The sequence below is a fragment of the Heptranchias perlo genome, chromosome 8 (genome assembly GCF_035084215.1).
Source record: "Heptranchias perlo isolate sHepPer1 chromosome 8, sHepPer1.hap1, whole genome shotgun sequence".
Lineage (NCBI taxonomy): Eukaryota > Metazoa > Chordata > Chondrichthyes > Hexanchiformes > Hexanchidae > Heptranchias > Heptranchias perlo.
In genome coordinates, this window is record NC_090332.1 from 80,820,310 (window position 1) to 80,832,975 (window position 12,666).

General features: G+C 41.3%; 1 protein-coding gene across 1 annotated transcript; it reads left to right on the plus strand.

The window, feature by feature from the left end:
• Window positions 1–3,524: 3,524 nt before the first annotated feature.
• On the plus strand, window positions 3,525–5,139 carry LOC137324250 (somatostatin receptor type 1-like). The gene has a single exon (XM_067988397.1). The coding sequence runs from the start codon at window positions 3,590–3,592 to the stop codon at window positions 4,736–4,738; it is 1,149 nt and encodes a 382-aa protein (XP_067844498.1). The 5' UTR covers window positions 3,525–3,589; the 3' UTR covers window positions 4,739–5,139.
• Window positions 5,140–12,666: the final 7,527 nt, after the last annotated feature.

Sequence of the window (12,666 nt, forward strand, 5' to 3'; positions counted from 1 at the left end):
CTTTATATCCCCCCGCGCTTTATAACCCCCGCGCTTTATATCCCCATCGCGCTTTATAACCCCGCTGCTCTCGCTGTACTCTCGTCGCTTCATGATTGCCAAGACATGATGCCACCCATTGGGCGGGTATCCAATGGTTGTATGCGTGGTTGAAGGACTGTTTTGTGCAAAGGGTGGAGAGGGTTGTGTTGATGGTGATGGTTGTTCCAGGTGACCTGAGTATTTCAAAGTCTTCAATTTGCACATCTCATTATGGGAATCTGTTGAAGATGAGGGCATCCCTGGCATCACGGGCATCAATGTGCACGGCTGCGCTGGCAATGGGTTCCCCATCTTCATTTTCCTCCTCCTCAGATGTACTGTGGAAAAGATCTATTGCCCCCCACCCTGATCTTGTCAATTTGAGGGGCTCCAAAATGTAGGTCAATTTGTCTGAACACAAGAATTCTCAGTCTCAACAAATAAATCTCAGTCTAAACACAAAGAACTCCCAGCCAAACATTTGTCTGAGGGAACTGAATGCCCAGCTGCAATCCCTTTTATTGAGATGTATCAATCACTGGTTTAAAGGGCCAAATGAGCTTTGGCTACAACTCGCCTCCATTTCAATGGCGTGTTTCAGAAGCCACGGGAGACATGTTCAGGAGTAGTTAAATTTGTTTCTGTTGCAGAATCCACAAAAAGGTAAGTACTTAATGTGTTTCAACGACCTGAACTGGCCGTTTAAATATCAGCCAGCCGGCTTTAAGTGCGGACAGGACTTCTGGGTTTCTGTCACGCGCGCATCCAAACGCGTCTGGGTTAAACCCGGAAGTGGGCACGTTGGAGCCAGGATGCGGTGTCATTCCAAAAAGCTGGTATTTTAACCTGCCACCCACCCCCAACCCACCTGTTCTCAGGGGTTAAAATTACCCCCGACTCACTCACAAGCACTCCAATGGTTCACATCACACAAGTATTTTGTAGTAAAATGTGAAAATTGGGAATCCCAATGCATTTCTTTTTAAATAAAGTAAAATTTAATACCATTCCAACCTCAGTCTTTATTTATGTCCAACCCTGGTAATGCAACAATACAGTGACAGGAATGGTGAAGTAAAGCCAGTTAAGGCATTCACACCAGGGCATATCCTCCTTATCTAAAAAAAAATGACTTAAACAAAATAACCTTCACGTAACAGCTGACCATACTCCTGAAAATGCCTTTAAGAAAAACAAATAGTTTTCAAAAACTGAATTTTAATAGCTTATTTGTTAAATATGATTCCATTGGGGATAAACTACAATCTAATTGTGACTCTCACAAACTCTCACTTTAAAACTTTTCTAACTCAAGTCTGTCTCCAACCAGCACTGGTCAAAAAAATGGTTCAATCAGTCCCACCGTCCAACATACTGATAGCCTCCAATCCCAATGAAAATAAAGTGGTTTTTTTACTCTTATGAAAAATCTGACACAGGTCGAAATGCAGATCTGTAAAAAGCTGACGGTTGGTATGTATGGCTTTTCCAGCCGCATGGTGATTGTTGATATTTGTTTGCTGCTATTAACTAATCTATTTTCAAAGAAATCGCACATTTCAAAATCTTTTTTTTGTTAAGGTTTATGAAAAATCAGATCTCGCTTGAATTTATCACTTTAACAAAAAAGTTGAGGCCACGGTTTCTGATAACCCTCCTTCTAAGGTGATTTATGTGAATCCTATCTATAAGGGAGCTGACAAATTCTAATCCAAAGGCCCTGACAGTACCTCTGGGGCTGCTGAGGGTGGGATCATGATATTAACGGAAAACTGGATAATATTTATATTTACCATAATTATTGGATGGTCATAACTACCTCAGTATTTATTTCCAACCCTGGTAATTCAACAATACAGTGACAGGAATGGTCAAGTAAAGCCAGTTAAGGCATTCACACCAGGGCATATCCTCCTTATCTAAAAAAAATTGACTTCTGAGCCAGAAGTAAACTATTCCAAAGTTACCACATCCAGGACTCTTTTTTTTCCCACATCAGCTTGCATTATTAAAACCCTCCACTTATTACACCAAGCCCAACAGCTGACCTGACTTTGGTTTTCCCAATAGCAGTGTGAACTCCTCAGACATCCGAAGTGTCCCAGCTGGAAGTTTTCTGCCGAGGCCGGATACTGCCCTTCCCTTACAGTGTGCTATCTGGTAGGAGTCGCAGGCTTGTTTGTTCCCTGTCTCCAGAACACGCTCGGGGGGATCTGCATTCACTGAATCCTCTCCAAATCTCTTTGCAAAAGAGAAAATGACCAAACATGTCCAACCGCCGATTACCTGCAGGGGCAGTTAGCTCCCTATTCGAGGCCGGTTGCCAATTGTCTGGGAGATTCCCCACAAGAAGTCAGGGGGTTAATCGGGAGCTGTCTCTAGGGCACTCGCCAGCACCTCCCAACGGCAGCTCCCAAAACAGCGTGATCCCTCCGTTTGGGTGTTCGATGTGGATTTGACATACAGAGACCAAAATATACATAACAAAAATAGTTTTAAGGTGAAATTTAGCCGAGGGTTACACTGATGCTTTGAAGTACTCTTGATGCACACCTGGCATTGTGTTATTTCCAGAAACAACACCCTTGACCTCCAATGCAGAGTGGCTGGGCTACACTCGTATATCTCAAATCTCTCCCCCCACGCCCCACGCCCCACACACAACTCATAAGACTGCAAGAATATTCCCAATACATATACTAATACTATTTCAATGCATTTGACTCATAAACGCATATAAATTGCAATTAGTTCTAATTGAGGTTTAGCATTACTTCTGAATTCTGATACTGTGAAGTTAAACACGAACAAGCGTAAAGTTTCAGCTAACAGAACGGGCATAATTGCTGTGCGTGTATACCAGAGGCGAGAGGTGATGGTCACACAATCCGGGACCACCAGTCTCATCCCGGGGACGCTCTGGGTTCCTTATTTCCAGTCCTGGTTGTTTGCCATTTCTTTGCGTTGGATTGGAGAGCTCGGTGTTTGTCTCATTAAATCGAAATTTCACGCTAATATTTACATTGTCACCTTTCTTTTAACAGGATATTTATGCAATACAGTCAATAGCTATTTTAAAGCCAATTTTTCAACAACAAAACGAAAAATGCCCCGTGGGCACGCTCTAAAAAACAAAAACATTCGACTTTCGCGTCTCCAGTGCTTTCAGAATCGCTTTGTTTGTAAATTAGAAAACCTATTAGCTTTTTTTAAAAGAAAAGGGTCGCATATATTTATCCACAGCGTGAATAGCTTTTACATTTGTGATTCAGGACAGAATATTGTTGAGTGGATGACGCAGGGCTGTAGGTAAGTCGCTGACAATTATTCATTCATCAGGTTCTTGTATTTAAGTAGCAGCAGTAGCGAGCGAGCGGATCAGTCTGCACAGTCTGGTGTGTGAGTGCTCGCTCTATTGCTCTCTCAGTCTGCCTCAGATTCGCTGGCCAGAATGCTGACTCGCTAAGGAGGAGATAATGGGGGAAAAGGGAGGAGAAGAAAAAAAGGGGGTGATTTTTTTTTAAGTCTTGTCAAAAGGAAGGTGAGAGGTAGAAACATATCGCCGAGGATGACCACACGTAGCTTGCAGCTACCTACAGATCAGGACATGACAGCCAGGGTGAGCTTTTGGAACGAGTCCAGCGGCCAGATGGATTTGGTAACGGATTTGCCCTCCAACTACTCGTTCAGCGTTTATGCGGAAGAAAGGGATGCCAGGATGGTGGTGATTCAGTTTATTTATGCCATCGTGTGCCTGATAGGACTGATTGGCAACTCGATGGTCATATTTGTCATCCTAAGGTACGCCAAGATGAAAACGGCCACCAACATCTACATCCTGAACTTGGCGATTGCGGACGAGCTGTTTATGCTCAGTGTGCCCTTTCTGTCTGCCTCTGCCGCTTTGCAACGCTGGCCCTTTGGCTCGCTCATGTGCCGCACCGTCCTCAGCGTTGACGGCATCAACCAGTTCACCAGCGTCTTCTGCCTCACCGTCCTAAGCGTGGACAGGTACATCGCCGTTGTCCATCCCATCAAAGCGGCGAGATACAGGAGACCCACCATCGCTAAGATCATCAATATCTGCGTCTGGATCTTATCGCTGATCGTTATTCTGCCCATTATCATATTTGCGGGCACTGCGCCTACCGAGGACGGCGGCTTGGTCTGCAACTTCCTCTGGCCTCAGCCTTCCTGGTCAGTCGCTTTTGTCATCTACACTTTCCTCCTAGGCTTCCTTATCCCCGTCTTCGCCATCTGCCTGTGCTACGTCCTGATCATCGTGAAGATGAGAGTGGTTGCCCTCAAGGCTGGGTGGCAGCAGCGCAGAAGGTCGGAGAAGAAGATCACCCGCATGGTCCTGATGGTGGTGACTGTCTTTGTCATCTGCTGGATGCCTTTCTACGTCGTGCAGCTGGCGAATGTCTTTCTCGCTCGCCTTGACACCACGGTCACTCATCTGTGCGTTATCCTCAGCTATGCCAACAGCTGCGCAAACCCTATCCTCTATGGCTTCCTCTCGGACAATTTTAAGAGGTCCTTTCAGAGGATTTTGTGCTTCCGTTGGCTGGAGAACGGCACAGAGGAGCCGGTAGACTATTACGCCACTGCCCTGAAGAGCAGGGTATGCAATCCCCTAGAATTTCAGCCGGATAACATTGCCTCTGACCCCGTTTACAGGAACGGTACTTGCACCTCAAGAACAACCACATTATAAATATATACAAGTCTTATTCTATTACCTCTTGACAACGTTTTTTTTAGGAAACAGTTAAAATATATTTTACTAAAAATTAGTAAATTATGGTCGTGATCATCATTATTGTTACAAGTGTGAACATCAGGATTATGGTGGTTAGTGTCAATGTGGAACACGTCCAGAAATAAACACATTATGCCCCTTTATTGCTTTCCCAGTGGGTCTGTCTCTGTCTCTCTCCCTTTCTGGAGTGTCTGTCCCTCGCCAACTATTGACCGTAATTGTGAGCTACATCGGCGAACTGTTGCTCCATTGTTAACGAATTAGCCCAGGGTGTGTGGTCCATCAAATTTAATTAAGCTTTCAAGATCATTTCTGTAACCCTATAGTGCACATTGTTAGACCATTCAAGTCAATAATTTGGGCCAAACAATGTTTCGATCTTAAGTCACAGTCACTAACTGCTTTATGCTGATTGCAGTCTAGTTGTTACAGCACTAACCTATTGATTAAGGTTACAGAAGCAGAGAGCCCGGGTATTAACTGCACACAAGACTAGAATTGTAACCATTGCAATAAATTTTACCAATTATGTTGTGAAAATTAGAGTCAATTTTTGTATTATGCTCTTGGCAAAACTTGTTTCAAAAGCGGGAAAATGTGCTCCCCAAAAGTGCGCCATAATGATCTGTTCTATTCCCCAATGATGCTACTCTGGATGGATTGTTGATCGATTATGTTAAATGGTAGAATATAGTGAAAGCTATGTTCTCACACATGAATGTACATCACTTTTATGATTGTAATCACGGGGTTGTAAAGACACTGTACTTCAGTGATCTTGTGATATTCAATATGCCAATTCTGAAGGCTGACAGCTTTATCACGTGAAAGTATCTCCTTTTAGACACAAAGCTGTTGATGTGGAGGGAGCTTTATTGTGTCACCACATGATCATGCGTTAGCTTAAAGATGTATACACAGTTTAGAAAGGATAACAGGTAATTAGGCAGTTAGAATGAGGTAATTTGAAGCTAATGAACTAAGGCAATATCTGATATGAGCCCAAAACATGCTAGGGCAGGAGAGAAGGATAAGATAAGTTCTCATTATGTACTATACTTTCACCCAGACCTGAAAACACAGCCTTCTCATCCCCAAACGTTACCTGACTTGGAAAGACAAGTACAGTATTCAGTTTAAAGGCACAACTTCCATCTATCATAAACTAAATCTACACACTTGAATTATTAATCCTAAGGATTGTACCCTTGGACTAAGTTGCTTTCAAAAATGAAAATACAGATTGGGTGGTGAGTGACACATTATGGTAGAAATTGCTGTTGTTCTGTTATTGTACAAGCAGCTAACATACTTGTATCAAGAAGACCTCGGAACATCCCAAAATGCTTTACAGCCAATAATGTGCTTTTGAAGTGTAGTCACTGTTGTAGGGAAACACTACAGTTAAATTGCGTACAGCAAGGTCCCACAACAGCAATGAAATCAATGACCAGATCATTTGTTTTAGGTGTTGGTTGATAGATAAATGATAGCCAGATCACTGGGAGAACTTCCCTGCTCTTCTTCAAAAAGTGCCATAGGATCTTTTACTTCTACCTAAGAGGGCAGACAGGGCCTCGACTTAACATCTCATCCAAACGACAATGCAGCACTCCCTCAGTACTCACTGAAGCATCGGCCTAAAATATCTGCTCAAATCTCTGGAGTAGGGCTTGAACCCATGACCATCTAGAGGGCAAGAGAGTTACTACTGGGCCAAGGCTGATACCTGTCTTTGCTATTTAATGGAGGAGTTACTCATTTAGAATGATTGGTTAGCTCTTCCAAAGAGTTGGCACAGGCATGATGGGCTGAATGGCCTCCTTCTGTGCTGTATCATTCTATGATTCTAAAATAAAATTGTTTTTTCTTGGACAACAAAAAAATCCCCTAGAAATGAGTATACTGTGATCATGGATAGAATATAAATTCAGAGGAGAGAGTTGAACATTTTTTTCCCATTTATAATCAGATTAATAGAAATATGTAGATCAAGTGGGTAAGCAAAGGAAAATAGAAGATTTATAAATATGCACTACAATATATATACTTTTAAGTTTCATGTGTACCCACATGGGAAATCCACCAGTAGTGATAATAAAATGGATATTTTACCAAACACTGAACACTGACTTGTTGTACACAGGATCCACCAATTTATGTACTATTCTCAAAACACCATATCTTTGTTAATCTACAGAATTAAATTTCACATTTTCACATATTATTAGTTGTGTCTATTTTTAACTCGAAGGCTACTTTGTTTTGTTCATTGTCCTGTTGTATAATGTGCGGTTATAATTACTTGAAATTGTTAAAAGATTTTGATATAGCCTTTTTGATTTCAGTGTTTGCATTAAATTATATTGCAATTGTTGCATACTATCTGGGAAAATGACATAATCTGTTGTCTCAGCATATGTGTAGTTCATACTGTGTATGTGGTTCAAGTAAATGTATTGGTAAAACTTGATTAATTTGAAAAGTTGATATAAAACAAATGCAGTCAATGGCTCTAAACTCTCTTTGCTCCTTCATTTGATAGGTTAAGTCATGAGTTTCAAACAAGAGTTAACTATTATTTATTTTGAAACTAAGTTATAAAACATTCTGAAAAAGGATGCAAAATATCTTGCGGATTGTTCATCAATATAGTTCTTTCTGTTTGTCAGTGATCATAAATAATAAAAGACGACTGCAGAAACAGTCTCAATTTCTCTTCTTTCCTGCCTATAAATGTTGTATCTGGTTAACAATGAAGAATAGTAGGACAAATGTTCAAATAATATTTAAATAGACAATAACTGTGAGGTCTACAAGGCAGTGATCTGATATGGGATTCCTGTTGTTGTGAAAAGTGTAAGAATGAAGGTCACTCTGGGGTGTCGATGCTTCTAACAACACATACTGTGATCTTCTTGAGTTGAGTTGGTAAGTTTTGGGAATGGTGTTTTGGCACACTTGGTAGCACTCTCACCTCTAAATCAGAAGATTGTGGATTTTTCAATGCCCCTACCAGGAATTTGAACTTGTGCGTAGCTGACACTTCAATGCATAACTGAGGAGGGGAGAGTGATGGACCCAACAATTACAGGCCAGCCAGCCTAACGTTGGTGGTGGGGAAACTTTTAGAGACAATAATAAGGGACAAAATGAATTGGCACTTGGAAAAGTATGGGCTAATAAATGAAAGTCAGCATGGATTGTTAAAGGAAAATCATGTTTGACCAATTTGATTGAGTTCTTTGATGAAGAAACAGAGAGCTGATGAGGATAGTGCAGTTGATGTCGACTTTCAAAAGGCATTTGATAAAATACCATATTGTTAGCAAAATTAAAGCCAATGGGATTAAAGGGACATTACCAGTGTGGATACAAAATTGGCTAAGGGACAGAAAGCAGAGTGTAATGGTGAACATTTGTTTTTCAGACTGGAGGAAAATACACAGTGGTGTTCCCCAGGGGTCAGTATTAGGACCACTGCTCTTTTTGATATATATTAATGACCTGGACTTGGGTATGGAGGATATCATTTCAAAGTTTGCAGATGACATGAAACTCAGAAATGCAGTAAACAATGTGGAGGATAGTAACAAACTTCAGGGGGACATAGTCAGACTGTGAAATGGGCAGACACAAGGCAGATGAAATTTAACGCAGAGAAGTGTGAAGTGATACATTTTGGTAGAAAGAAGGAGGAGAGGCAATATAAACTAAATGGCACAATTTTAAAGGGAGTGAAGGAACAGAGAGACCTGAGGGTGTATGTATACAAATCTTTGAAGGTGGCAGGACAAGTTGAGAAAGCTGTTTAAAAAGCATATGGGATCCTGGGCGTTATTAATAGAGGCATAGAGTACAAAAGTATGGAAGTTATAAACCTTTAGAGAACACTGGTTAGGCCGCAGCTGGAGTATTGTGTTCAATTGTGGGTATCACACTTTAGGAAGGATGTCAAGGCCTTAGATAGGATGCAGAAGAGATTTACTAGAATGGTACTAGGGATGAGGGATGAGTTATGTGGAGAGACTGGAGAAGCTGGGTTTGTTCTCCTAAGAACAACGTAGGTTAAGGGGAGATTTGATAGAATTGTTCAAAATCGTGAACAGTTTTGATGGAGTAGATAGGGAGAAACTGTTTCCAATGGCAGAAGGGTCGGTAACCAAAGGACACAGATTTAAAGTGATTGGCAAAAGAACCAGAGGCAACATGAGGAAACATTTTTTAATGCAGCAAGTTGTAATGATCTGGAATGCACGCCTGAAAGGTTCGTGGAAAGAGATTCAATAGTAACTTTCAAAAAGGAATTGGATAAATACTTGAAGAGAAAAAATTTACAGGGCTATGGGAAAGAACAGGGGAGTGGGACTAATTGGATAGTTCTTTCAAAGAGCTGGCACAGCCTAAATGGGCTGAATGGCCTCCTCCTGTGCTGTACCTACTATGATACTATGTTTGTGTTATCTTTCAGGTATAGGCGGTGAAATTCAACTTTGGCGGGGGCACAAAATGGGTGACAGCAAATCGTTCACCAGTTATACACCTCGCCCAATTTTCCTTACCATTGACGTCAATAGAAAGGAAAGTCAAACAGTTTGTACAACGGGCGGCTGATTCGCTACCACCCATTTTGTACCCATTGCCAATGTTAAATTTCACGGCCCATAATGTTAAACCGAGGCTTTGTCTGTCTGTTTCGCTGGTCCAGATAGATATACCATGGCATTATTTGAAGAACAATGAGCTCTCCTGGTGTCCGAGCCACCATTCCTGCCTCAATCAACACATCCAAAGACTGATTAACTGGTCACTCATCTCACTGATGTTCGTAGAAACTTGCTGTGCATAAAATGGCTACTGCATTTGCCTAAAAACATTTGCTGCATTTCATAAACAACAGGAGGAAATCTAAAGTGACAGAAGGCCATTCAACCTATCAAGCCCACTCTACCCAGACTCCATGTGTGATTACTCGATCATAATCTTCCCTCCTGCCTCCTGATTCCCTACTTTAGGGAACATTAGTTTCCCTTACACTAAGGGTACACTAAGTTCTGATGAAGGATTGTACCCAAAATGTTAACTTTTTCTTGTTTTTGCAGATACTGATGGAGTTGCAGTGTATTCCCGAATGTTTCTGGTTATGTTACTAAGTTTCTTCCTTGATCTCCCTGAAAAAATCAAGCAATGTTATTAATATCTCTTTATATTAACAACCCCCAACCCCACTGGATAACGAATCAGTTTTTTAAAGGTACAAATTAACCTTCAATCAACCACTTTCTTTGGGAGCTTGCTGCACATATCTACTATCCTGTGGGGATAAAAAGATCTTTTTCCAGAATCTAACCGTGCTCAAGCCTTGTGAATCTTGTACTTTTGTCCTTTGCTCATTGTCCAAGCTATATAACTCGTTTACTTCCATCTCATCTATATCTTTCATTATTTTGAAGATCTGATTCATGTCTCACCACTGCCCCCGCCCCGACCCCCAGCCTAGTCTTCATTTCTACAGTGAAATAACTTTGATCGCCTTCCTTTGTAACTTAGTGACCTAGGACCCAGAATCACCCTGGTCACTTCAACCTAATTCACTGTATGTGAAATACTTTGAGATGCTCCTGAGATATATGATAAATGCAAGTATTTATTTTGTCTTTTTCCATTGACAATAGCTCTTTTTGTGGGCACCAAAGGCCAGTGTGTTGAATGTCATTAATAGCGATGACATCCACATTGGAGAAATAACAATTATGATACAATCAGTGCAAGTTTACTGAGGAGTCGCCCTTTCTCCAGGGGTCTTCCATCATTTCCCAGTCACTAGTGAAGAGAGGGCAAATCTTGTTCCTAGGCCTTCGTCGGTGCCAGCTGTGGCTCACTTGATAGCACGCTCAGCCCTGAGTTAATAGGTTGCGGGTTCAAGAGACTTGCTCCAGAGACTTGAGCAAATAATCCAGGTTGACATCCCAGTGAAACACTGAGGGTGTGTTACACTGTAAGAGGTACTGCCTTTTGGATGAGGTGTTAAACTGAGGCCCCTTTTACCCTCTCAGGTGGATGTAAAAGATCCCATGGCACTACAGTTAATTACAACAACAACTTGCATTTATATAGCGCCTTTAACGTACTAAAACGTCTCAAGGAGCTTCACAGGACCATTATCAAATGAAATTTGACACTGAGGCACATAAGGAGATATTAGGACAGGTCACCAAAAGCTTGGTCAAAGATGTAGGTTTTAAGGAGCAGACAGAGGTAGAGAGGCGGAGAGAGTTAGGGAGGGAATTCCAGAGCTTAGGGCTTAGGCAGCTGAAGGCACGACCAACATTGATGGAGCGATTAAAATCAGGGAAGCGCAAGAGGCCAGAATTGGAGGAGCACAGCGATCTCGGAGGATTGTAGGGCTGGAGGAGGTTACATGATAGGCTCAATTCAACTAATATTTGATGTATGTTAACACTCCTTTCATAGTTGATTCCCAGCACTGTTTGTTTCAAATATGATTTTATTTACATCTAAAAACAGATTTCAATAGGGGTATTTTCCATTCACCTGACAGAAACTATTAACAGCATAGGGTAGATTATTAGCTGTCATTTGTTACAAGATTGATGATACAGGTGTACCCATTGTTAGTCAAAATACACAGGAATCTCTAAAAATGTCAACAAAGGTGGATCTCATCATTATAATCTTTCATTAAATATATTTAGTCTTTTTGTTTCCAGTGATTCAGCAGAAGAGAAGTTTCCATTGTGTTAATGGTAATCAACACACTGCAGAGTAAAAATAATAGATATAATAAGACAAAGATAACCAATTAATTTTTTTATACCCACCAGCAAGTAATGTCCTGACACCATAATATGGTCATTGTATTATCATCATTGTAACCTTAGCTTGCTATTTCTCATGAAATCATTAAGCTGTTCTTTTAGAATGCATTCACAGTGTCACTAGAAATAGCAAGCCTAGGAAATCTTCCTGCTATATTTACGACGATACTTGCACACAGCAACCAGAGGAAATCTCCCCCCACCCCTCTCCACCCCCCACTCACATAAAGCTGCTCAGACTATCTCCAAATTAATTCATGGCTGCAATCAGATAAACAAAAAATGTCATTTTTAATTGTCATTCTTATTGTGCAGATAAAGTGGCAGCAATTTAGTACTAGCTAGATATTAAAGGAATGGTATTCACATCAAATTGTGCTAGCACCTGATATTTTACTTTAAACTACACTTCTTTAAGTTAATTATTGTAAGATCCAAACTAATGCAAGGGGCCACATAATGGTAAACCACATTGGTGGTTTATTACTTTGATTCCTTGCACTAACACATTGGCCCTAGAAGGGTTGGGGCCATGTTGCCCCCTCTTGATCACTATTGAGTGAGCACTGTTAGAAATGCAAGTATGTGGATGTCAGATGAAGCTAGGTTTGAGATCAACTCCAAGGTTGAATATTCCGCTGACACTCTGGCTAGACTCATACATGATTAATGAGACCAGAGCTTGCCAGTGCTTTGCCCCTGTTTGGTATATCCCCAGGATGACACAGCTGAGATCAGGTATTCAGCATGTGGGGAATAATCGGTGTGGCCTGACATCCTATCACACCACTATTGAGTCCATTAGAGTTCCAATGCACTGCACCATCATGCCACCCTGAGATTGACATCACATATGCCAACACTCAGTCTCTGAATATAAGGATGAATTGTATCATGTGTGCTCCCAGCGCAGAGCCTCACCCATTGGTGTGCATATTGGGAAATCACAGATGCACTCTCCATGACTTGCCACCCATGAACATAAAATTGTAGTGATTACGTCTGGAATTTTCTGATATGCACTCTCAAAAATGAACTGGAAGT